General features: G+C 33.0%; 3 protein-coding genes and 1 long non-coding RNA gene across 7 annotated transcripts; 1 reads left to right on the top strand and 3 right to left on the bottom strand.

Moving 5' to 3' along the window:
- Window positions 1-153: 153 nt before the first annotated feature.
- LOC107366300 (uncharacterized) lies at window positions 154-5,091 on the bottom strand. Of its 2 annotated transcripts, XM_015933880.3 has the most exons (3): window positions 4,430-5,091; window positions 2,633-2,883; window positions 154-1,946 (listed from the first exon to the last, which is right to left on the bottom strand). In XM_015933880.3, the coding sequence occupies exon 3, from the start codon at window positions 1,653-1,655 to the stop codon at window positions 531-533; it is 1,125 nt and encodes a 374-aa protein (XP_015789366.1). In that variant the 5' UTR covers window positions 1,656-1,946; window positions 2,633-2,883; window positions 4,430-5,091; the 3' UTR covers window positions 154-530. The 2 variants fall into 2 exon arrangements, with proteins under 2 accessions (XP_015789366.1, XP_089123084.1); XM_089266958.1 differs by lacking the exon at window positions 2,633-2,883 and having other exon boundaries at window positions 4,430-5,075.
- An 89-nt stretch (window positions 5,092-5,180) lies between these two features.
- Window positions 5,181-6,567, top strand: LOC149093758 (uncharacterized). Its single transcript, XR_016198310.1, has 2 exons — window positions 5,181-5,321; window positions 5,506-6,567. It is a non-coding gene; the product is annotated as an uncharacterized LOC149093758 (long non-coding RNA).
- Window positions 6,568-6,828: 261 nt separating this feature from the next.
- On the bottom strand, window positions 6,829-9,912 carry LOC107366301 (uncharacterized). The gene is made up of 2 exons (XM_015933882.3): window positions 7,764-9,912; window positions 6,829-7,182 (listed from the first exon to the last, which is right to left on the bottom strand). The coding sequence occupies exons 1-2, from the start codon at window positions 8,815-8,817 to the stop codon at window positions 6,917-6,919; spliced, it is 1,320 nt and encodes a 439-aa protein (XP_015789368.1). The 5' UTR covers window positions 8,818-9,912; the 3' UTR covers window positions 6,829-6,916.
- A 2,130-nt stretch (window positions 9,913-12,042) lies between these two features.
- On the bottom strand, window positions 12,043-22,268 carry LOC107366232 (cubilin). Of its 3 annotated transcripts, XM_015933814.3 has the most exons (9): window positions 21,617-22,268; window positions 19,947-20,097; window positions 15,606-18,896; window positions 15,020-15,517; window positions 14,126-14,690; window positions 13,358-14,043; window positions 13,175-13,297; window positions 12,776-13,051; window positions 12,043-12,676 (listed from the first exon to the last, which is right to left on the bottom strand). In XM_015933814.3, exons 1-9 carry the CDS (start codon window positions 21,968-21,970, stop codon window positions 12,300-12,302), a joined length of 6,321 nt encoding a protein of 2,106 aa, XP_015789300.1. In that variant the 5' UTR covers window positions 21,971-22,268; the 3' UTR covers window positions 12,043-12,299. The 3 variants fall into 3 exon arrangements, with proteins under 3 accessions (XP_015789300.1, XP_089123075.1, XP_089123076.1); XM_089266949.1 differs by lacking the exons at window positions 19,947-20,097; window positions 21,617-22,268 and adding an exon at window positions 19,112-19,185; XM_089266950.1 differs by lacking the exons at window positions 19,947-20,097; window positions 21,617-22,268 and having other exon boundaries at window positions 15,606-18,757; window positions 18,825-18,881.
- Window positions 22,269-25,695: the final 3,427 nt, after the last annotated feature.

Genomic DNA, 25,695 nt, shown 5'->3' with positions numbered 1-25,695 from the left:
ACCTAATAACTGACCTATGTCTATTAGTTGGACCTAATTCTTAGGCCTTTTTGCTGGCGATGTTCATATCAGTTGTTCAAAATCAACCTTAGACAGTTATAATTAATTGTTAGTTGTGGTTATAATTGTTGGTTGGAAAAAATATCAAAGTCATTTATGTTTTTATCGAATTGTATAATCAAGCTTTTAATACTTTGTTATACATTGAAAATGGTCAATTAAAAGACATTGGGACAAAGTTGTTTAGTCAATCACAATTTAAAAACTTTGTCTGTGGGATTATTAATGTTATTAATTGTCATTAGTAATAATTTGGGAGGGATTAAATTTGACTTTGTTGATTTGGATGGAAAAGTTTAATTTTGACTTATTGGCAATTAAATTGATTTAATTCAACTTGTTTCTTTCTTGTTTTCCTTGTTTTTTTTACTTTTATTCAAAGTGGACTAGGATCATTTGGACTAGAATGAGCGAATTACTTGATTGTTTCGATTGCTTTTGCTGATTATTTGGGTTAAAGTTGATCAAATTTACGGACAACAATGTTTAATCCTCATATATGCTTGTCGACGAAACTTTTTTGGATAATAAGTCCAACCAAATAATGGTTCTTTGGTCATCGTTGTCATTTCGCCAATAATTGTGGCGGCTGATGTTGATTGTCGCAGTTGTTGTTGTTGTAAATTTTGTAGAGGTGGAGTGGGTGGTGGTGTTGTTGGCGTTTCAATAGACTGTGTTGTTGTTGATGATAAACTTGAGGGACTAGATGGACTTGATGAAGATGAACCAATGTTTACCATAAAAGGTCCAGATTCGGACATTGAAGTTGTTGATTTTGGTCCCGGAGAGGAAGAAGATGACGATGATATTGGCCTTGGTGGAGTTGGAGGTGATTTTGGCGATGTTGGTGAAGCTGGAGTTGTTGGTAATGTTAATGCTAAAGGTAGGTCAGAATCAATTGGATTAGCTGCCTTAATTGTTTTGGTGAACATTAATTTTGAACATTTTGATAAAATTGTATACTTTTCAACTTCAGTTGATGGTCGAGACATTTTAGGCGGAGGTGGTGATGAGGCTGGTGATCTAATTGAAGATTTAATTGGCATTTTAATAGGAGATTTTTTAACCAACGGAATCGGAGAGGATAAAATTGTGTTTGCATTGATTGATGGTGTAATGACTAGAGGTGGTCGCTGTTCTTGATCAATTTTAACTGTTCCAGTGACACAAACAGTTTTAGTTTTCTTGGGTGGTGGAGGTAACGTAGATTGTGACTGTAGCTGTGGCGGTGGCGGTGGAGGCGGTAGAGGTGGAGGTGTTGGCGATTCACTTCCATTTGAAGACATTGGAGAGGCGATACTTTTTCTTATTTCTCCTTCTTCTTCGTCAAAGTCTTCACCATCCTTACCATCCTTTAATCCTAACGATGAACGAGGTTTATGCCAGCGACGGTGTGATGCTAAATTAGCTGGACAATTGAATACCTTGGCACATTCAGGACAACGATGAACAACATGGACTATTTTACTGCAACGGTGCAGAGCCAAGCTAAAAGCATTTTCAAACTTTTGACAGCACAAGCGACAAATGTAATCACCAATTATATTTTCAATTTTAGCCAACTCGGCCAAAGCTTCATCAGTTAACATGACCATTGTTGACGGATTAGATGACTTTTGGTACAAGAAGAATGACAACACGAGAGATGGAATGTACGCTGAAACACCAACAAAAAACGCAGGTAATCACTTTTGTAGACAGAAAATTAAGACATAAAAAAGCACCAAGAGTTGTTGACTAGAAAAGACTTTTGTTTTTCCACTTTGGTTAATCCTGATAATGTTTTCTCTTTATCCTTTCCTTTGAAAAGTTTTGACTAGAAGTTTCAGTTTCACCAGCAATGGATTCAATTGTAATCCATAATGGAATATTGACATTTAATTCAACTGTTGATTAGAAAATAATTTAAAATTTCAAGGGAAAGGAGTAAAAAATAGGATTAATATTGCACAAATTAAAAAGGTAAAACATTTCTTCTGTTAGACTATGAAATAAAAGTTGGAAAAAAAGTCTCCATTAAGTCTGTACATTTTAATCATCTTCTGTCTTCACTCTCTCTTCTCGATCAAACCAAATGGGCTCTTCTGACTTCTAATGTAAACTGTTTTATACGGTAATATAATGCTTTGTATTTAAGCTTATCCATATGTCTAATATCAACCTTTTTTTTCAATGCATCTGCCTATGTCTCTCTCGCTCTCCATGTCTCTCTGTCTGCCACTGTCTTCACATATTCATTTTATCTTCTCTTTCTAGACTCTCTGTCTATTTAACTGTTACATTTAGCTTTAACGGTCGATGTGGGGTCATTACCACGACCGTTGTAATCATTTGAATAAAACAAGGTAAAAATATCATTACATATTTACATGAAACACAAATACTAATATGTTGATTCATCTAATTAACAACACTTCACCAGGAATAATGCAACTAGTTGACTTAATAGTATTGGACAAGATAATTTCAATTGTAACCTCAAGGGTTAATTAAACTGGTTGGTGATTTTAATTTCATGAGACATTTTGAAAGACTCAAGATAATGGATTGGATAAAACTACACTTTACTTACCTAGTTCATTGAAAGTAAATTGTTTTCCGTTGATTTCACTAATTAACTAAATTGTAAAGTTGTAGATGTGTTCAATAAGTTGAATTTACCGTTGATTTGATTGCCATCGACATGATTAAATCCGGTAAACAGATTAAACTGTCAACTTGCTTGGATTCAAAAATTGTCAACTTTAACCGTACAAAACAGATCACTTGAAAACCTATGAGAAATCTTAACGTTTAATATTTCCTGTTGCCATGACCATAAGTCTATCAAGGAGTAAACAAAAGGGAAACAAAAATAGTAAACACTTTTTATTTCTAATTGATTTTAACTAATCATAATTGTATTTACAATTTAAATTGCAATAAACATTAACAATAATTTTTCCCAAAATTATTTTCACCTAAACCCAAAATAACAAGCAACCCAAAGTTTACCAAAAGCTTAATCAAAGCCCACTCAAAGTTGATTCAAAATTAAGATTCAACTTTTCATACCTTTACAGATGAATTCAATTTTGATCAAATCACAATTAGACTTGAATTTCAATGAAACTTGAATCTAGAGTGATTAAGAGATTTAAATATCGCTCAGTCTGTTTACCATGTAAAGCAATCAAAAATAACTGTTGAATGTCAAGCCTTTGAAATGTCTAACCCTTCTCATTGGATGCAAAATCCTGGTAATGGGTAAATCTAAACAATTTCAGGTAAAAAACCAACACTTACTAATCAATAAATTAACCCAAAATTAATCAAACCCAAACTCAACTGAAACAATTAATGGGTTAAAGTGATTATAAGATGAAATTTAAAGCAAAAGCCAAACTGATTTCTCACCTCAACCTAAAATGGTAATGAAACACCGAAGCTGAACATTGATCGCTCTAGTTGATCAATCAATGTTGAACCTTAAATTGTACCCAACGTTGATCATTGTTGATCCTTAAACTGGAAATATCATGAAAATATAATACACATAAAAGCTTACATTGACAATGGATCAATATGTGTGTTCACCTAATCTTTACATTCACTTTTCCTAACCTCATACCTCTACCTGGTTGTTGTGTCACAATTGTCTCTTTCTTTACCTTCTTTACCCTGTTTCTCCTTTTCCACCCTCCATCATCCACTTTCACCCACCTCCTTCAATAATAATAACAATAATATCTCCGTGAGTTTATGTTTACTATTCGTTAAAACTTATTAACAATCAATGATAATATTGCGTGTTTACTTGCTACTTTATCTCACTTTTACCTTTTCATCATCATCTAACTTTATCTTCTCTTTCTTTTTCCTTTCTTTCTAGATCAGCTCACGATTTCCTCTATCATTTACCTTTACCTGTCCAGGGAGTAATGAGAAGCCTTTACAATAAATTATGAGAAGACGAGAAAGAGAGAGATAAAAATCGATTGATACTCTTTTATATATTACATTATTTCCACATATAACATTATATACATTTATATGTATACAATAAAATATTTTGTGGGTGGGGTGGGAGGAATAAAATTACGCAAAATTTTCAGACTACTTATTCATCATCATCATGATAGTCGTCTTCTTGAAAATGATCTATTTTTGGGTAATAAAATCGTAAAAGTAAATGAATAAAAATGTTTACTGTTTGATTTTGGGTTCGTTTCAATTTTTGTTTAAAACCAATTCAAATTTTTGGGTTCCTAATGATTCTCTCTCTCTTCAAGATTAATCATCCATATTTAATCAATCACATATTACTTTGTTATTTACATGCTTCTAATATATTGACCCAATAATTTGAATTGCTATCTTAATGGCTTACCTTTTTTCCTTCAATTAGTTTGTTACTTTTTCCTTGCTTGTTGTTTTTTCTGGTAAATCGGGTTAGGTTTGCTTTTCGGTTACTTTCCAATAAACTTGTAGATTGAAACGTTAATTCACTCTCTATTCATTATTATATCACTTTAAGGTATGAAAGATGTAATTTTAAAATATCGAGTCAATTGTCCATCAAAGGTTGATTAGAATTTCAAATTTTCAAATTTGAATTATTCAACTGCTAATAGAGTTTGACATGAGTTGAGCCTTTTGTCCTTTTAACTCACATTCAGCTTCAAATTTACATGATAAAAATAACAAAATAATTTCCAGGTTGACAATTTACATTGTATATCATAATTGTTGAATGTTGACACTTTAATAGCGCTGACAAAAAATTAAATTAACACCCAACTGTTGAAGACGATCACAAAAAAAAACGATGAATAAACAATGGCACAGAGTTTGAAGATTTAAATCGTTGGAAAATCAACAGTAAACCGAAAAATTGTTCATCATTAATTTCAGCTAAATCATGTCACAATTAAACCGACTATACACATAATTGAAACATAATAAAAGTGAACTGTCGAGACAAATTAATTTAAAAACGGACAATTAATAGATTCTAAATGTGTTTGCATTGAATCTGAAGAAAGCTAACATAGGCTCAAAGATTCTAAAGATAACATTTGATTATAAATCTCTTTTTTGTGTTTCACTTTCCAACGGATTTTCTGGTTAAATATTAACCCAAATAATCTTCAAAGTAAACCAGTTTTTTTATTTAAAAATTTCCGACATTTTAAAAGTCCAAATTGTCACATTTTTTTACCGCATATAAATGTTGATAAACTAATCAACAAGCGATCAACAATGGATGGAAGCTTATTTTGGTAATATAATGCCAGATATTTAAACACATTTAACCATATGTCTTGAACCCTTATTCACTCCATATGCCCTTTTACTCACATTCATCTTCCATCTTCTCTTTCTTTTCTCTCCTTTATCATCTCTATCATCATTTCTCTGCTTTATATTAACGGCTATTTCTAACCGTTGAAATAATTTTAATAGCTAAGCTCTTAAGGTAACAATACCGAGAATAACTGGCGACCCATCAACATTTCAACTTAACCTACAACATAACCAGTGACTTATCCACTTTATACTGTTAATCATAGGACAACAATTTGTTTCCAACCAATTGGCATAACTGACAACGGTATTTATACAAAAACCTAACCCTTTGTTAACCCATTACAAACCTGTTTTACTGTCCACCTAATTTTAAACATCAGTGTTCAATGAAAACCTTTTCTTTGCGTGTAAATAATCAACCCAACTATTGTTTTAACCAGTCATCAAATTGTTCATTACAAAGGTGGATAACAGTGTTGACCAACCTCACTTTGTTCAATAATTAAATGGCTATTTTATTAATAATGCCACTGCAAACAATAATTCATTAGACAAAAAAATATAATTTACGGGATCATCATTAAAAGTGCATTACTTTTGTATCATTTTCATTTCAACAACTGTCCATAGCTAGTAAATTCATGTCTAAATTACATGTATAAATAAATATATCATGATATTCATAAGTAGTAATTTCCTCCTTTAATGTAATACATAAACTCAATTAAACTCATTTCTTGCTCTTCCCATGCAAAGACCCTGATCGATGTGACTAATAATGATTCAATGGGAAGAAATAGTTGCAGCCAGAGCATCAATATGATGATAATTATCATCTATTTTTGATTACCCTTTACATTACAAATCAAAATAACCTCTAATGCTGCTAAACATAACAATAAAATGTAAATTTTTACATTCACAGTAGACATTTTAACTGTTATCTGGTAAAACCATTGTAATAGTCAACATTGATCCTTAACTTTGAACTTTCCATTTCCACCCAGCTTTTCAATATCCATCCTGAATGGGTTATCATTGTCAAGTATTGACTTGTTCCTCATTTTCATCACAATTGTTAAGTGGTTACTGATTTAATACTAATCATCATTACCATCATCATCATCATCACTATTTCCTTAACAACAATCTGTTATGATAAACCATTTTGAAAGGTTAATTGAAAAACTCGGCAAAGCTTAGAGTAAATGTTTACAATCTCGTTCAATTTTCGGGTCTTCACCTTGTCAAATTTTCTCGCCAACCTCTTTGTCTATCGTGTTGAATTACAATTAATTGTTAACAATCAACAATTTAATGTTCCTTAATGTATTTATCTTTAATAAGCTTAAAAGCATTCGGTAAATTGTTTGATACCATTTGCAGCTTTTGTCACCATCCAAAGATTACCTTGACTCCTTAACAGCTCTTTAAGGTCTTTTTTTATATTTCAAATATCAGTTAACATCATTGGAATGATTAAATTTAATAACAATTTATTTTGTACATTTAATCGTCAAACTGATTAGGTAAACAGCAGGTGAGTAAAGGTCCAAACCAGGATTCCCTAATCATAACCTAATTCAAGAAGACGAGATGACATTTGGTAAGTATCTTGAGTCTTTTGACGTAAAAATCGGCGAGTAATAATCAATAATGTGATAATTGTTGCCACCAGAACCAAGATTGACAAGCCTGTTAACAGTACGAGTAAATAGTTAGACAGTTGAAATCCTTGATCCTTTATTGATCGCTGAAATTGTCTTGATCGTTCACTTGAATTACGATGGGTTCTGATTAAGTCAAACCACAGTCTTATTACATTCAATTGATCTGTTTATAATGATTTGAAAAATGGGGAAAAAAGAGAGAAAAAAATTAGTTAAATATTGATGGAATAAACAATGTTAGCAATATTAATGTTATATCTTTTATTTCAGTTTTCTTGATTTCGAAATACGAAATTCTATCATGAAAAATATATTATCCAAATTTACAAATGAAACCTTGTTGTTGCAAACTATTGATTGCTAGAAAAACATTCAATGGGAATATCATTAAATGTATTGCATTGATATATCATTAACTAATTATAACCTTTTACTTTAAAATTTTATCCATATGTTAACTATAACTGCCTGGAAATGGTTAAACTGTTGTTATAAGGTGAAAGCAAAGATCAGCCAAGTTGACTTTTTATATTTTGATTAGCATTGATTAAACATCTGATTGAGTTTAATTTGACTTGAGCTCATAGAGTGTTATTCATTTTTTGGTTGTTTAAAATGGCCAATCGATAATAAATCACTAAAACAAGTAAATTGATTATCAACCTTTGTGTGTAAATGTGTCCTCGATAGATGGGAGAAGCTGAAATGATGATTAACTCAAAAATCATTAGATTGTCTGCTTACTTTTTTGATATCTTTTAATAATATGATTAATCAATTCCTCGGAAACTGTTACTACCGGTGGTGATGATACTGAGGTTGATTCCGTTAAAGGTGGCAAAGTTGATAGCAATAGAGTTGATGACGATGAAGCTGGAGATGATGAAGTTGAAGGCAATGAAGTTGGCGATATTGAAGCTGATGGTAATGAAGTTGAGGGTGGTGAAATTGAGATTGAAGGCGATGAAGTTGATGCTGATAATGATGAGTCTGATAGTGATGAAATTGGTGGTAATACTGCTGGTTGTGAGATTAGTGATGATGCAGCTGCTGGTGGCTGGTATTTATTAAGTTTTGGTGGTTGTGGTTCGGGTGAAGATGCCTCTGGTTTTGAAAATACTGAATTTGTTTCAGAAATTGTATGATTGGCTTCAATTTGGCTGTTCACTTTCGCATAAATATCATCTAGTTGAGACATGTTTTTTGGAGCCATCATTTCTAGGATTACTTTTCCGGAGCATTCGATTTCTTCTGGACTTAGGTTTTCGGCTGAAACAATTTGATTTAACTCGGATGACTCAAAAATACGACGTTTCTCACAGGCAAAATTGAAATCCTCCAAGCAATCATAATCCTGCCATTGTTTGAAAGAGTTGACCATAATACAACATTGTTCACCTGGCGTACAATGGGGTGAATTGAGTCCCCAATTGCTGAAATCTGTTGATTTCATCAAATCTACTTTAGTTTGATGTTTTTTATTCAATTTAAATCCTTCTGTTCTACCAGAAATCCAGAATCGAAAGATATGCAATGAGGCAAATTGCTTGAATATTTCATCATTTTCCTCACTTGATTCAATTGTTATCATAGACGCGTTCAGGCCATTACAATATTTAAGATTATCGTCATTAGAACCTGAAACTTGTCCACCTTTAATACACTTATCAGCTATAGCAATATAAATCCAATTGGGTGGACACAATAGGCTTGAAGGTTTATCTGAGCTTGCAGATGACTTGAGTATAACAAATGTAATTACAAACACTGTGATTGTTGACGGAGGCCAATGTAACATTTTAAGGCATTTAACACTTTAACATGAAGTTATTGATAAAAGTCAAAAATGGAATTAAAATCAGCTTGTAAGGCTGATTAAAACTAACATTTGGGTAGCGATATTGGTACTAAACTGTGGCAAGGCGATGAAAAATGGTACAATATGTAATGTACATGAACGTTAAAGGATGGTTTTTAGTTGTTATCATCAGTTAATTATTTCCGTTAATGCACATGAATATCCTTCTAAGTCAATCCGGTCTCTTGATTGTTTCAAAAGATAGATTGAGAAAGTAATCAATTAACCCTTGCAAGTTGAAGTTCACGAGAATAGGAAGTCATGTGAGAAAACAAGAAAAATAAACGCTTCAACATGGTGTAGATGTAGGAAAATATATTACATATAACACTTTAACCAGTGGTTCTCACAGAAAACAAATTGAGTTAACAATTAACATTCAAAGCTTATCCAAACCAAAAGTAACCAAAAGCATCATCGGTAATCACAAGATGAGATAAAAGCCTCTGACTAATCGAGTTTAAGCCTAAATATTGTAAACTTCACTCCTAAAAGTCTTATGTAAAAACGACTTCTGGCTTTTCCAGTAATTTTTCCTCAATAGATAATAAAGGAAAATGTTCAGTTATGATAATTTCAATTTCTTGTGTTTTTGAACAAAGTAAACCTATTAAGGCAAATAAGCTTCATGAAAAAAGTTACATCAAACTTCATTAACTCACAATTTGCAACTTCAATATCAAAAGCCTATGTTTATAATGTTTACGTTAGACAGGTTGATTTGTTCAGTTTTACTTGCTTCATGTGAAAAGTATCATGTCTGAAATTTATTAAACAGAAATTTGGAAACAAGATTAATCAAGAAGTTCAATCAAAATACATATGAATAAGGTTCAAACTTTTCAAATCTCTGTGAACGTTTATCTGAATTTTTACATAGACAGCGATTTCAATAGAAAGTAGATTGTCCATTTCAATCACTGTTCACTGTTCATTTGTGAATCCTTCATTTCACTTATTTACAGTTGAATATTGCCAATTTTAATTAATTGGAATTGAATTGGTATGAAATGGCTTTCACTGATTAACTTGATAAGTTGAAAGTTAAAAAAAGAAAATTTGTGCATCTCTAGCTCACTAGATGGCATTACCTTAGATTGGTTTAAAGTTTTTTAAAATGTTGGGGAAACCAAGAAATGAATTTAAAATCGTCTTTGCGGGTCTCACAGGGAACTAAATTGTAATGTATTTGATTTAATTTCGCATGATTTTCAGCATGAAATTTTACATACTCGATCATAGGCATAAATTTTCGATTAACACATCACATCTTTTTAACAAGAATGATAATTCATTTTTCATCGCCTGCCCACAGTTCAGTACCAATATTGCCACCCAAATGTTAGTTTTAATCAGCCTTACAAGCTGATTTTAATTCAATTTTTGACTTTTATCAATAACTTCATGCTAAAGTGTTGGACAATACCTGATGCCTTAAAATGTTAGATTGGCCACCTTCAACAAAGACAGTGTTTATTTATTATTTTTGTTATACTCAAGTCATCTGCGAGCTCAGATAAACCTTCAAGCCTATTGTGTCCACCTGGTTGGATTTATATTGCTATAGCTGATAAGTGTATTAAAGGTGGACAAATTTCAGGATCTGATGACGAAAATCTTAAATATTGTAATTACTTGAACGCGTCTATGATAAAAATTGAATCAAGTGAGGAAAATGATGAAATATTCAAGCAAATTGACTCATTGCATATCTTTCGATTCTGGATTGCTGGTAAAACAGAAGGATTTATGTTGAATAAAAAACATCAAACAAAAGTAGATTTGATGAAATCAACAGATTTCAGCAATTGGGGACTCAATTCCCCCCATTGTCCATCAGGTGAACAATGTCGTATAAAGGTCAACTCTTTTAAACAATGGCAGGATTATGATTGCTTTGAGGATTTCAATTTTGCCTGTGAGAAACGTCGTATTTTTGAGTCATCCGAGTTTAATCAAATTGTTTCAGCCGAAAACCCAAGCCCAGAACAAATCGAATGCTCCGTAAGAGTAATCCTAGAAATGATTGCTCCAAAAACATGTTGATGATATTTTTGCTAAAGTGGACAGCGAAATTGAAGCCAATCGTCCAATTCTGAAACAAATACAATATTTTCAAAACCAGAGGCATCTTCATCCGAGCCTCAACCACCAAGACTTAAAGGACAAAGGACCATCTGCTCTCTTTTTCTTTCACAAATCTTTTAACCTCTTTGTGTAGTTTGCCAGAGTAACAAAATAAGTAGAAGGCAGAAGTTTGCCGAGCCAGATGGTACACTTTCTTTCTTCATTTCATTCCATCTTTTTCTTCACCTAGAGTCTACCTAGTACTTTACCTTTACCAAAAGGTAAAGAGGTAAAGTGTACCATCTGCCTTCTCTTTCTTTCCTATTCTCCCTTGGATGTCTTACTCTGACAAACGAGACAAAGAGAAGTCTAAAGAAATGTGAAAAAGGAGAAAGCAGATGGTTCTTTGTTTTTACTCTCCTTCTTCCTCTCTCTCTCAATCTTTTACCTCTTCCTCTTCCCTCTCTCTTTCTCCCTCTCTCCACCTCTTTATGCCGCTCTCTCTCTCAGCACATTCTGGACTGTCCGAATAAAGGAAATGTGACTCTTTGAAACTTGTTTAGAACCGTGGATCAACTGCTCGAGTTAACTTGACCAAAATGTTTGTTACCAACTTTTTACTGTGTCTGTTCATGTTTGTGATAAATTGTTCAATATGGAGTGTATATTTTACTGTCCATTGGAATCTCATACTGAAACAGGCCTAGACTGGTGTCAATATTTCATATTTTGATTATCATCATATTGCACTCGTCCCGGCCTGTTACGGTATTTAATCGTGTTTTTAGTGCTCGTAAATGTTTTTGTGTGACAAAACACTATCAAAGGTACATTCAAATAAGCATGGTGAGTTCAAAATTTTTCAATTTCCTTCCCTTTTATGTCTAAAAATTCCAGGTATTAACTTATTTGTTACTATTGAACTAAAGAATTGTGCTCTATTCCATTGATGGTTAGAACTTTTGATACAATTATTCCTTCAAGCTATTCATCTTCATTTGATCTCTAACTATTAGTATAATTGCTTGGTCTCACAATTTGAAGCAGCAACAATAGCTCACATTGATTCAGCTAGTTATATAAATAATTTTGTGTAGATTTTGGAAATCATTCAGGATTGTATTGAAATTAGCTTACAATAGATTGTTTTCAAAACAAATGTTTAACTCTATTTCAATTATGTCTGTATAAAAAAGATTGGATGCACCAGGAATTGAGTAAGCCGTTCGACTGATTCCAATCATTTGATAGACAAAAGAATCATGGCCAACAGTTGGCAGCTTTAACAAAAAGTTAGTTACATTAGAAAATTTAAAAATGAATTGAATTTGAAAGAGAATAATTCTTGTGAGTATTTAAGATGATTTCTTCAGTGATGATGGTAGATTGGCTTTAGAGACGGATGAAGATGAAGGTGCGGAAGAAAGCGATGATGAATCGCCAACATAAATAGAGTCTTTGGCAGAAACTGAAGGATAGTTAGGTTGCGTATTGGGTCGATGATCAAGAACCGCAACTTTAGTTTCAACAATCTCTTCAATAACAGCTTTTGCCACATGATTTGAGGGATAAAACGGAGACTTGGACATTGTTGACGGTGATAACGATGGTGATGCAGTTGAACAACTTTGTTGCATATAATCAAGGAAGAATCCTCTTCCGGTTCCTTTCGAGTCACTATGGAAACTGAATGTTATCTCTCTTGGTCCATACTCTGGGAAATAAATGGTCACTGTAAAGGTGTTCACAAAAAAAGATAATTAACAAAAATTAGATAAATTTTTTTCATGCAGCTGTCTCAATTGAGATTTAATCTTAAATTATAACTCACTTGGCTTTGGCTTGTAATTGGTGTTACAAAATCGTTGTCCATCCACATAGAGATAGTCTTTGTCACAAGCTTCAGACTCTTCAATATCCAAATCTCTTATGTAAACTGTTACTTTACAATATTGTGGTCCAGCTGAGGCAATTCGATAATTACAGTCTGCGTTGTTGCCATAATTATTTGGATAATGATCACTTGTGATTTGTCCAACCAAATCCTTCATACATTCATTGCATTGTGATTTAGATGGTTGACGATTTGTGTGGTGATGATGAGAATCTATTAAAAAGACAAATGTTTAGTTATTATTGTAAATATATAATTATCCAGAAACAGCTGTTAATGTAATTGTTTTTTTTCTGGCTAATTTAATCTTAATTTTGCCTAATTTGGATGACAAACCTGTTGGGGAACATCCAGTTACTTGGTTAATTTTAAGTGAAAATCCGCTTTTGGAGATGTGTGAATCTGTTCGCAGAATCAATGTTTTTTCCAGATCTTGGCCGTCGAAATAATTGTATCGTCCTGCAGAGTAATAAAAGAATTGGTTAAATCAAGTATAATTAAATACACCCTAATACATACGCTTATGATTTGGTGGTAAAAGTCCGCAAATTCTCGACTTATCTATTTCTAGGTAATCATTGGTGCAACCAGAAGATTCTTCTAAATCAAAATTGTTAAAGGTGATATCGATTGCACATACGGAAGAACTGGGTCTTCGGATAGTATATTGGCAATATAGATTGTTTGGGTAATTATTAGGATGATTGGGACTGGTTAAAGTAAAGCTATCTGTAGAGAAGATTTGGTCACAGTAAGGTAAATTGGACGAGAAATGATCAAACGAAGAAGAGGATGAAGCTGAAGACAAAGGTGACGAGGGTGAAGATGAAGAAAATGAGGAAACAAAAGGATTCCGTATTTCATTTGATCGACTTGATGGTGATTTGAGAGAAACTGGTGATCGATTAAGTAATTGTGAAGTTTGAGTTGTTGGACCACATTCAACTTGACGAGCACGGATGTTGAATCCAACGCCTTGACCGAAATCTCCACGGAAGAAGATAAACTTCTCAGGAAGATCAAAATTAAAGGTTTTAACAGTTCCACCCGATATAGATCCGCACAGTCTTTCGCCATCAATTGAAAGATAATCATTTGTACAAGAGCCAGATCCAACATCGAAGTGTATGAACATTAAATCCAAATGGCAAACTGAAGGGTTGGCCTTTTTGATAATAATGGAGCATTTGCTTCCAGCAAGGTATCTGAAAGAAATAAGAAAAAGAATTATTGGTCAATTAAGTTTAAATAATCAGATTAAATCGGGCAAGAATTTAATTTATTTACCTTGAAGGATAATTTATTGATTGAAGCTCAAAGAAACCTTCAGTTATCGTCTTGTCGCAAGAGCTTGGAGAGCCAAATGAATTGAATTGTTGTACAGGAGTTTGCTGTGAATCAATTTCTTCTTGGATATTTTGTTGATTGATTGGTGGTTGAGAAGATGAATTTGTTTCTCTATTATCTGAGACATTAATTGTTCCACTGAGTGGAGTAACTTGTGAGGTTTGCCTTGCTTGATGTGATGGACTTGGTGGGTAAGATCCACTTGAGCCTGATTGGGGAAGAGGTGCTGATGAAGACATAAATGAGTTACTTGATGGATAAACTATTGATGATGATGAAAAAGATTGCGATGATGTTGATGGTGAATTATTGGGGTATTTTGGTGAATACCGATTTTCATATGATGAATAAGAAGGGAAATCAGCAGAATTGGATGGATATGGTGGAGATTTATTGTGATCATAACATTCAATTTGTTGTCCACGAATGAAAAATCCTCTTCTTGAACTATAGTCACCTGAACGGAATCTCAGAGCGATTTTATAATTGTGGAAATCAAATTCCCCTAAAAAAGATAAATAAAAAACAGAATTAGTAAAATAACCAAACATTCAAATGGAAACAGGTTGGGTCAAAATGACATTTTTGTTATTGGTTGCTGTAAGTTTCCTCTTTCTTGGGTGCATAGCGAAACTTCTTTAACTGATTGCGAACCTAAATTTTGGTTCACCTGTACTGGATCTGGTCTTTTAAAAATGAAGAGTCGCAAGGAATGTTTTTGTTTTGAAATTGTTTAAGAGATCTATTTCCTTCTAAAGATTAAAACTGAGGATTCTTAGACTTGCGTCTTTTTTCCTCTTCAGTTTAATATTGAAACTGATTGATGTTACTTACTAATTGTGTTGTTTGATATGATTCCACAGATTCGTTCCCCTTCAATGTCAAGATGATCTGATTCACAATTTAGTGAAGATGCAACATCAAAGTCTACAAACTCAAGCCTTAATTTGCAGATATTGTAATTGGCACGACGGATAGAGAATAGACAATCGGCATTATTTGGATAAATATATGGATAACCAGGAGTTGAAATTTCAAATCGTGCATCAAATACAACCAAGTCACATGGAACTCGCCTAATTGATGATCCATCCACACCTATTGCCGAAGAAGAGGATATTTTGCTATTTGAATCTAAAACTGAGATTGGTGAAGAATCAGCAATTATTTGTGGAATAGGTTTATCTGGTGCATTCAGTGGCATTTGATTAACTCCAAGATTGTTACATGCTATTTGAGCATATGAAACTCTAAATCCTTGTCCGGAAATAAACTCGTTTGAATGAAATCGTAAAACTACTTCTTGAGGTTTACCATTGAAATCGAGCAATTCTGAAAGAAATGAGAAAAAATTAGAAAATTATAGTAAAATTCATTAAATAAATTGATGTAATTTAAAAATTTAAAATGAAATACTTACTCTGAGCACGACTCAATTGATTGCCACAATATCGATCTCCTTCTATTTCCAGATAGTCGTCAATACAGTGACCATTTCTCGATTCTTCGAGATCAAAAACATCAAACTTGAGATAGACCGCACAGTGACCAGGCAAAGCAGTGATTCGATAGTTACAATCTAAATTAGCCGGATAAAGATCAGGATGATCATAGCTTTTTATTTCTCCATCTCTACTGGCAAAACAAAATTCACAAATTGATGGAACTGGCTGTAAATGTGGTAATATTTGATTAATTTGTGAACCATTGGATCGATTACTCGGTGTTGTAGGTGGTTTCTCGTATGAAGCTGTTGTTACAGTTGTAGTAGTTGGATCACATTCCCGCTGAGATCCCCTAATATAAAAGCCACGTCCAGAGCTTGATCGATCAGTGTGGAAAACAATTGAAATTTCATTGTGATTTTCAAAAGCATACGTTTGAATTGCTCCAGGTTTGATTATACCACAATATCTTTTACCGCCAATCGAAAGATAATCATAATTACACTCTTTATCATCTTGCAGCTCAAAGTCGAGGAAAAACAAATCAAGGAAACAAATATTTGGATGAGATCGTTTAACTGTATAAGGACAATCTAATCCTGCCTCATATGGAGCTGGAAACAGAGGACTTTTCAATTCAAATTTGTGACCTCGCAATATTGAACCACAATATTCAAGGCGTTTTTTATCAGCTGTCTGTTGTTGCTGTTGATTGATAATTTCGGGAAGAACCGATGGAGTGGTTGGTAATTTGGAGGGACTCACACTGAATCCATCGATACACTCTCTTTGACGGATTTGAAGGAAGAAACCACGGCGAGAGGAAACAGTATCCAAGGAATCACTTTTAAATTTAATTAAAAACTCTGGACGGTTAAAAGGGAAGAGCTTAACTGTTCCGGAGGGCAATGAGCCACAAATTATCTCCTTTTCAAAATCAAGGTAATCACCTTGACAGTTGATGGTTTGATCGAGTTCAAAGTTGATTACATTCACCTCTAACTGGCAAATAGGCCCAACATCAGTACGTTTAATTATGGTATATTGACATCGGGTTGAGGAGGGGTAATTGGTTGGCCAACCAGGGCTTACAATTTCAGCAAATGCTGATGTGAAAACTTGATCACACTGGTGTGTTTGAACTCTCTGGGTGGTTGAGGCTAACGGAGTTGATGGAGGTGGAGATGTGGTTATGGTGGTTGAGGGTAAAGTTGAAGGTTGTTCACTTGCTGGTTCAATACACTCTGCTTGTTTAACTCCTAGCCGGAAACCTCTCCCAGATAAACTTGAATCTGCATGGAATCGAATGGAAAACTTGGACTCTGGGAAATAATAATTGCGGACAGAGTTTTTGTTTACAACACCACACATTCGTATACCATTGAAATCAAGATAATCAGATGAACAGTAGCCATGAGAGTTTACTCCTTGCAACTCAAAGTCATAATATGTAACTTCAAGTCGACAAATGCGAGAATCAAATTTATGTATCATGTAAACGCATTCGGATGATCGAGGGTAAGGTGAAGGATATAATGGACTAATTATTTCAAAGGTTTGATCAGTGATTACGGTATCACAAGGTATTGGTTGCTCAGCAAGTAGTGCATCAGTAGTTGGCACAATATCAGACATGTTTCGAATGATGGCGTCCCCATGACACTCTAATTGTTCAGCTCTTATCAAGAAACCTCCACGATTTGACGAGTTGTCTGAGTGAAATTTAATGACCTTTTCAACTCCTTCAAAAATGTAAGTTCGAGTGGTTTCTCTTTGAAGCGTACCACAAAGTCGTACATTGTTAATCTCTAGATAATCATATTGACACTGAGGAGAAGCTTCAACGTCAAACATGAGGAATGTTAATTCAATGTAGCAAACTTTGGAAGAATTTCGATGGACAGTTATGGTACAGTCTAAATTGTTTGGATAATTTGCTGAATAATTGTAGCTTTGAAGGAGAAAATGTTTATCGGTAAAATGTCGATCACAATAGATTGATTTTGTTGTGGTTGGTTTGTCTTTGGCTGGAAGTGGTGTAATATCTCGAGCTGGAGTAGTTGAAGATGAAGCAGTGGGTAAACCAGTTGATGAACATGGTAATTGACGATAAGATGCTGAAAATCCTCTTGCATGAGAACTGCCATCAGTTCTAAAGGTCATCTCAACCGTATTGTTGGACCCAAATTCAAGTATACGTTTACTTGCATACAATGTTGAACCACAAAACTTGGATCCACCAAAAGATAGATAGTCTTCTGTACAATCATTGGATGGAACTAAATCGAAATCATCAAATTTAAATTCAACGGCACACATATCAGAATTGGCCTTTTCCAAAGTATAAGAGCAGAGTAAATTATTTCGATAAGGATTTGGATAACCATAGCTGACCAATATTCCCGATTTTTGATCTGTACAAATGTTACAATTAGGAGGTGGTGGTAAAGATTGAGAGGGACCACATTTGCGAAGTTGTCTGACCAATAAATGGAATCCGGAACGAGGAAGTTGCTTGTCACTATGGAAAACCAGAACTTTTTGATCTTCATCAAATTTAACTTGCTTCACTGTGTGTGGTGAAACGGTTCCACAAAATCGTTGACCATCAATGGATAAATAGTCATAGGCGCAACCCTCTCCTGGCTCAAGATCAAAGTGGAGGAATTTAAATTCAAGACCACAAACTGATTGATCGGATCGTCTAATGTGATAGGTACACTCAGCATTGTTGGGATACCCGGACGGAAACTGTGGACTGGTAATATAAAACTCGGAATCAGAGTAACGCTCCTCACAAGCTCTCATTGCTTTCTTCTGTAAACAAGTTCCAGGCCTTTTCCTAACCTCGACCCAAAATCCACGACCTGAAACCCTTTCATTGGAGATAAAGTTAAAGGTAACTTCTCGCTGGTTCAATGGAAATGGTATCACTTCAGCTCGACCTCGCCAATGGTTACCACAAAATTTACGACCTGCAACCAGCAAGTAATCCTCGTTACATTCAGAGAGCATAGAGTTGGGTCCTGAGGTGACACCAGCAATGGATGAAATTGGTACATCAAAATCGTGAAATATTAAATCAAGTTCACAGTAATCAGGACTTTCATTGGCAACCTTTTGAATCCTATAAGAGCAATTAAGGTTTGATCGGTAAGGCAAAGGATAACCATAGCTAGTAAAATTGCCTTCACCTTCATAGATGCAAAAGTCACAAATCTCGTGGTTAGCTGATTGTAATCCTGAGGAAGTTATTGTCATTGAACCTGTGATTAAAAAAAGAAACGATAATGATTAGTGTAATCAATCAGTTTTAGCGTAAATTAATTCCGGGTGAAACTACTGATAGCTAAATATCAATTGCAATTTGTGTGTTCAAGTTCATTTTCTGATGTAGCTCAATGCAATGTCTATTGTTGATTGAGATCAACTTTTACTTGTCTGTAACGCTTTTAATTTAATATAATTACTATGAACTCACCAGTTCTTTTAGATTTCATTTGATTAAAGCTAAACAATTGTCTAAATCAATGATTTAATCAACACTCGAGACACTTTTTCTCAACTTAACATTATGCTAACTGTAATATAATAAAACGTATCTTTCCTTATTCTTTAACTTTCACCTTTTCAACTAATTTAACTAGCAAACAGTAGATGTTAATTTAGATTAGAAATTATGTGTTAAACAATTAATTGATCAGAACAGGTTGACTAAACTGAAGGAAAGGGAAAACAATGAGAATCTCAAGTTGAATGTTGATTCAGAAGCAACAATAAATCATAATTAATAGGCAAGTTAATTAAAAGAAGAATAGTCTTTTCTTATATTAAAAACATTACAGGATTAAGGACAAGGATTACAGTCACCAGTGAGTAATTAATTTAAGACAATTTGTCAAAATGTCCATCAAATGAAACCAAAACAAATGAAATTATGATGATGGCTTTAACGTGTAAAACTCATTCATCAAGATTGTCCACTTTCCTTGGCTTTCACAAGTAAAAAATACAATTATCTCACCAAATTATTATGATTAATATTGCTTCTAAATTACATGCAAAATGCTCGTAAAAAAACCCACAAAATACAATCAAATCTATTGCTATTAAGTCAACTTTGATTTGACATTACAGGACAAGGTTAACTCAATTCAACCCTTTGTAAACAATAGACATCAAAAACGAGAAATGAAAATACAAAATATAGATGTAAATTTGAATATATATTGAAACAATTGTGATCAGAATTGTTTGTAATTCTAAGTAATACAAGGACTTTTACCTTAATTGTCTCAATAGATATTATAACTCACCTGGATGTGATCCTGATAAGGTACCAAGAGGACTTGAAGTAAACATATTGTCAGGCTCTTCTTGATAAACAGCAGCCATTGATGAGGTAAAATTGGTGATTGTTGGTCCACTTGATTCAGTTGTGCCAAGCCCATCGGTAAGGCCATCATCCTATTCAAAAATGAACAAAATTGTTGAAACAATGGAAAGTGAAATTTGAAATGATCAACAAAACAAAGATGTAACCATAAACAAACAACTGAAAAATATGAAATGATAACACTCATGATTTAAAAATGGTTAACCTTGATGACGATTCTTATCAATTTTCCCTTTTTAAATCATTCATTATCATTTGATTACATTGTATGGTCATCAAAGCTGCAAAATTAAAAACAGATCAACGAATTAACCCAAACCAAACCAGATTAGTTTGGGTTAATTCATTGGGTTATCTGGTTTGTACAGTTTATAAGAATCATTATGAATGTTGGAAGGTAAAGATGATAATGAAATTGGATATTTAGTTCAATAAGAGATCATTCATCATTGATTTTGATTACAACTTCGGTCAACCTTAATGAATTGAATTGCTTGAAAATTCATTATCTTGTTGGTGGAAATCTATTAATCATGGAAAAACTTAATCATTAATTATATGTTTATTCTAATTAATTAGACATATCTACATTGTTAAGGTAATAACATTAATTTTGCTTGGAATGATGAGAAAATTAGAGTAAAAATAATATGTACTCTTGGTTAAAACAGCACAAGACTTGTACTCTTTGCTTACACAAAGCCTTTTCATATTGTTACATAAACCAATTGTAAATTATAATTTAGTTAAACTAATTATAAAAATTGCACTATTAAATGATGTGATATTGTTTAATACAAAATTTTATCACTTCCTGTGAGAAGACAATTTGTTGATTCCTTTTGTTTCAACGTTTTACCTTGCTTGGTGTTGGCCTTAAGGCCATTTTTATTGTAAACATTTCTCAGGTTAAATTACTAGTTCAGTTCCTTAACCAACTCTGAATTAGTGGACAATTAGCTTCTCATACTGTGCTCTACTCTAGACAGTAGCAAAAAGATTAATAATAACTTCATTAAATCATGATTCAAGTTCCGGATTTATTAATTTTTAGATATTAATTGATAATAGTTAGCTGTTAGATTATTGAAATCTTTGGATTCGACCAAAAATTTGTTTTCCTCTCTCTATTCAGATTTTTCTTTAGTATCTTGTTCAACCATTGAAATTATCCTGTCGATTCTAATGATTATGAGTGCAAAGTTAAAGTTAATATAAAGATCTTTAGACGCTGAACAAATTTGGATCTTGATTTCAATTAGGTTTTGTGCGACAGATTCATGAGATTCTGTATGAGAGTTAAGTTAGATTATGCAGGGTGAATTTTTGATGTTATATTAGATAACCCTGGCTAAGATGATTACTTTTTAGATCTAGTTTTTATATGAAGACAGATTTGAATGGACATTTCATTCACATTTACATTTCACGGCTAATTGATTATAAAAATCGTATTATTTTTGTCAAAAAACTGCTAAATTTTGAAAAGATTTGAAAAGGTAAGTTTAAAAGGTTGATAGTTGAATAGTTGACACTTTAAAAGATAATCATTCAATTTCGACTGATGCAAATATTCTGGTTCATACTCACTTCACTGATATCGTCAGATCTTAACCCTGTAGATCGATAATTTGAGTCATCTGGTCTGCTAAACAAGTCAAGATCACCATGTCCAGTTGACCGCAAATCAATGGTTAATGTATTTGGTTTAGAGTAACCGGTCGAGGAGAGTCCATTGGCAGAGACAGTAAATCCTTGTCGATTGGAAGATGACAACACTTTACCAATTAAATTGTCTTTAATTGATTCCGTAGAGGTTGATGCACCAAGTGTTGTTGGAGGCGTTGAGGTGATTGTTGATGGGGCTAAAGATGACGATGGAAGAGAATCAACCTCTGATCCAATGGCGAAAATTATGGAGTAAACAGCAAAGGTGAAAAACATGGTTCTCTTTGACAGAGAAGTCAAATCGTATCTTTACCAAATCATAAAAAATAAGTGTTAACAGAGGTTAAAAAATGACTCAATGACAGGTTAATAATGATCCTGTGGGAACAGATAATAGGTTAAAATGTAAACTTGGTTAACCAGAGATAAGAAAAATCTGGAACCTGGAAAAGAAAAAGATTAACGGCGATGATTCAAAGGATAAAATTGAACTTTTACAAAGAAGCAAAAAATGGTTCAGTTGCTGGTAAATAAACTGTTGACTAAACTCATCTAACTTAACCAACTGGTTGGCTCATAGATACAAAACTGCACCACTCATCAACCTGATCATCATACCTTGAGGTTTAACAATTGAAGTTAATTTTTTTCTCATCATATTCATAACTCCTCCTTTCAAAACCATGATTTCACTGAATTATGAGACTCTTCCTTCCACCCAACCAAATGTGTCTTCCTCTCACTTTTAACATTATCATCATAAACGCTTCCCTGGACATCATTGAGATCATTGATATCATCTAACCCTTCTTTTCTTCCTCCTCCTTCTTACTCACCTTTTCTTCCTTCTTTTCACTTATAATTTTCTTCAAATTCTATGGAATAAATCAGCGATTTGCTTTAATTGTTCCAATTCTTATTGTTCACAGATCCATGGACAATTTTCATCAACTCTAACGAGACTAATATTCTTATAATTAATGGTGTTCACCCAAAGATCCAGCTTATCGTAACTATTGTGCTTCCCATTTTCTGGTCTTTTTAATTCCAACACTCAACATGACTTTGGTTTTCATCTTTTCCCTGCTTGGCCGTCGTTTTATATTTTGACAAATTGTCATTATCATTAAACCTAATCCATCTAATCACTAGACATCCACTGTTAATCAACATCCTAATCAACTCATTGGCAATTTTGGGTATTTTCACCCTTTCACTTGCTGATATTGACTCTCCGGTAAGGTCCTAGGATTGGTAACACTGGCTTCACAAGACTTTTAAATTTTTATCCAATGGAATTAACTCTGAGTTTCTTGGTGAGTTGAAGTTTTATTGACACTCTTAAATTCATTAATATTAAATTATAGTTCATCATGGACAGTCTTAAATGAAATATAAAACAAGAAAACGCGGTTAACAAAAGTAAAGGGTAAGGGTGGCTTGAGGATTAAGGAAATGAAGGTGACAAAGTGATGACTGATTACTTTATAATATCCTGGTTTTTCTGGTACAAGACTATGGCATATTGGCGGGTTAATCATTATTTTTGCAAGTGAGTAAAGCATGGTTGACTCTAATTTCTTCGCCGATCTAACTATTTTCATATCGATCTAACTAGCATAATCAACTATAATTTAATATTCATGAATTTAAGAGTGTCAATAAAACTTCAACTCACCAAGAAACTCAGAGTTAATTCCATTGGATAAAAATTTAAAAGTCTTGTGAGTCAGTGTTACCAAGCATAGGACCTTACCGAATCTCCTGATAGAGGCTGGTTAAAACGGTAAGTACTCGTTCTGGATCATGTCATTTCCCTCAATGGACACTCATGTCCAGCTCTGACATGACCTTAGCTAATTTGTGTATTGCTGATTGTTTCAAAGTGAGACCCAGGAAGAAGGTGAAAACAAAAGAAAATTGAAATTGTTTCAAGATGACGTTTATTATTATGAGTGGTTTTTATAAAGATGACATTCATTGAAGATGATATTATTATATGATGATACGGGCCTGTGATTATGAAAAGAAATAGCAATAATGAGATTTAATTTTCTAAGAAAAATGTTTACTCAGCAAACAGTTAATCTAATTGTGATTAAAGATTGATAAAATGTTAAAAAGGTCAACATGAACATAGTATTTCAGATTGTAATGATGGTGGACAACAAAAAAGCTACTTGGACAATCAATTAGATTCAACTGGATGGGACAAGGACACAGTATCAACATCAATTAATTGTGGTGTCAGGGAGGATGAAATTAAATCAAGCAATCATCATTAATATTGTTGGTACAAAGAATCAGGTTTAATTAACTCCACATTTCTTCATCTTTGTTTTTTTTCTCGCTCCTCTATTCAGTTTTTAAGATTCTTTAGGACAGGTCGTTGTTGATTAACTTGAAATTTATGCGTTCATTAACTCAACAGTTAACAGTCAAAACATTTATCGTCTGATTCGTTAATGCATGTAATTACAAACCAGTTAAATTGGCAAATTAATCATTCTCGATTTGTTGTAATTACTCTTAATTTCCATTCAATTACCAAGTTTAGTTTTGATATTGTCAAATGGTCTACACATTTGAATATTGAAAAATGTCGTTGATTAGACGTTTGATTTATATTTACCACTAATTTGGGGCTAAAATTTAACAATACTACATTTAACTCAATTCAAGGTGAATATGATCAATTAAATATCAATTTAACTCGTTACAATTAACCTTTAAACCTGTCACACAAAAGAGCGACCACATTAAAAAAAGGTAAACTTGAAATGAAATGTATAGCCTGAAACGCAAGTTTGACTGATCAGATGGTAAACCTTGAACAGTAAAGCTAATTTTGTGACAACAATTATTATAGTTGACAATTAATGAAATTAAATTGTAAACTCTATCAATTTAGCAAAATATTTAATTTAAAAATGTGTAAACTAGGTTGAAATTGTTTGGATAGTTGACTGATAAGCAAATTCATTTCGAACTTGAATCTACTTTTCTAATGATGTTGTTTCATGATGATTGTGATGATAGAGCGTAAGGTGGCGATGATTATGGCGATTATGGTGATTATGATGACATTATGATACACATAATGATAAATGAATGTTGAATTAAAAAGAGTTGTTGCATTTGGATGTAAATTGAGACTTTGACTCTCACCAATTGTTCACTTGATCCTATTGCTTTCAATTGAACAATCATTTTATTTACCAGCTTACAGTTGAATTGAATAGTTGGATCATTTCATAGTTGTGTGTATGTTTAAAATGAAAAAGCTGTTGCCCTATGTCACAATTAATTAAATTGTGAATAGCAAAAGGTAATCATTGTTTTACCTCAATCAAAACAAAGTTGAAAAAACAAACAAAAAAACAAATAGACAAAAAAGTGAAACTAAAATGAGTCCGAGGTTGAATATGTTGATTAATTTCTTTTGTTCTGAGTGAAATGAATAGACAGATAAACCATTTCTTTGCTTTTCCAAAACATTAATATTGCTGCACAAAATGAGTTAAATAAACAGTCACAATTAAAATTCAAATCACGTTGATAAAGATGATGATAAAGAAATGACTAATGGCGACAAAAAACACTGTTGCTTATGAAGAAATGGTTGATGAAGAAGTGTCTGGAGTTGATGATAAAAATTGATCAATCAGAGGTCAATGTTAACATCAGTGGCAAAAATTAACAGTCGTATGTTTTTTTGCCATTGAAATGCATAGCAACAACAATCTCCATTTTTCTTGGCTCTTTCTTGGCGCTATCCCATTAAAGTTATTGGGATAGTTTAAAGAGTATATACAAGTAATTAAGGAGATTAAAACATGATCAATAACTACTGATTCAGTTTTATACGTAATTTAAATCAATTAAAAATGGGAACTGAATCATTTGATTCTAACGATTTTGACCTTTTCCTCTATCAAATGCCAGATGATGTCCTATTAGAGAATCGGTATCAAAATAATCCAGAAGATGTTTTAAACCTT

This window comes from Tetranychus urticae, chromosome 2 (genome assembly GCF_039701765.1).
Source record: "Tetranychus urticae isolate SD_2017Ah chromosome 2, NJAU_TeUrti_SD_1.0, whole genome shotgun sequence".
NCBI classification, from domain to species: Eukaryota; Metazoa; Arthropoda; class Arachnida; order Trombidiformes; family Tetranychidae; genus Tetranychus; species Tetranychus urticae.
The sequence above is the reverse complement of the archived record's forward strand: the minus strand, read 5'-3'. Positions and strand labels throughout refer to the sequence as shown.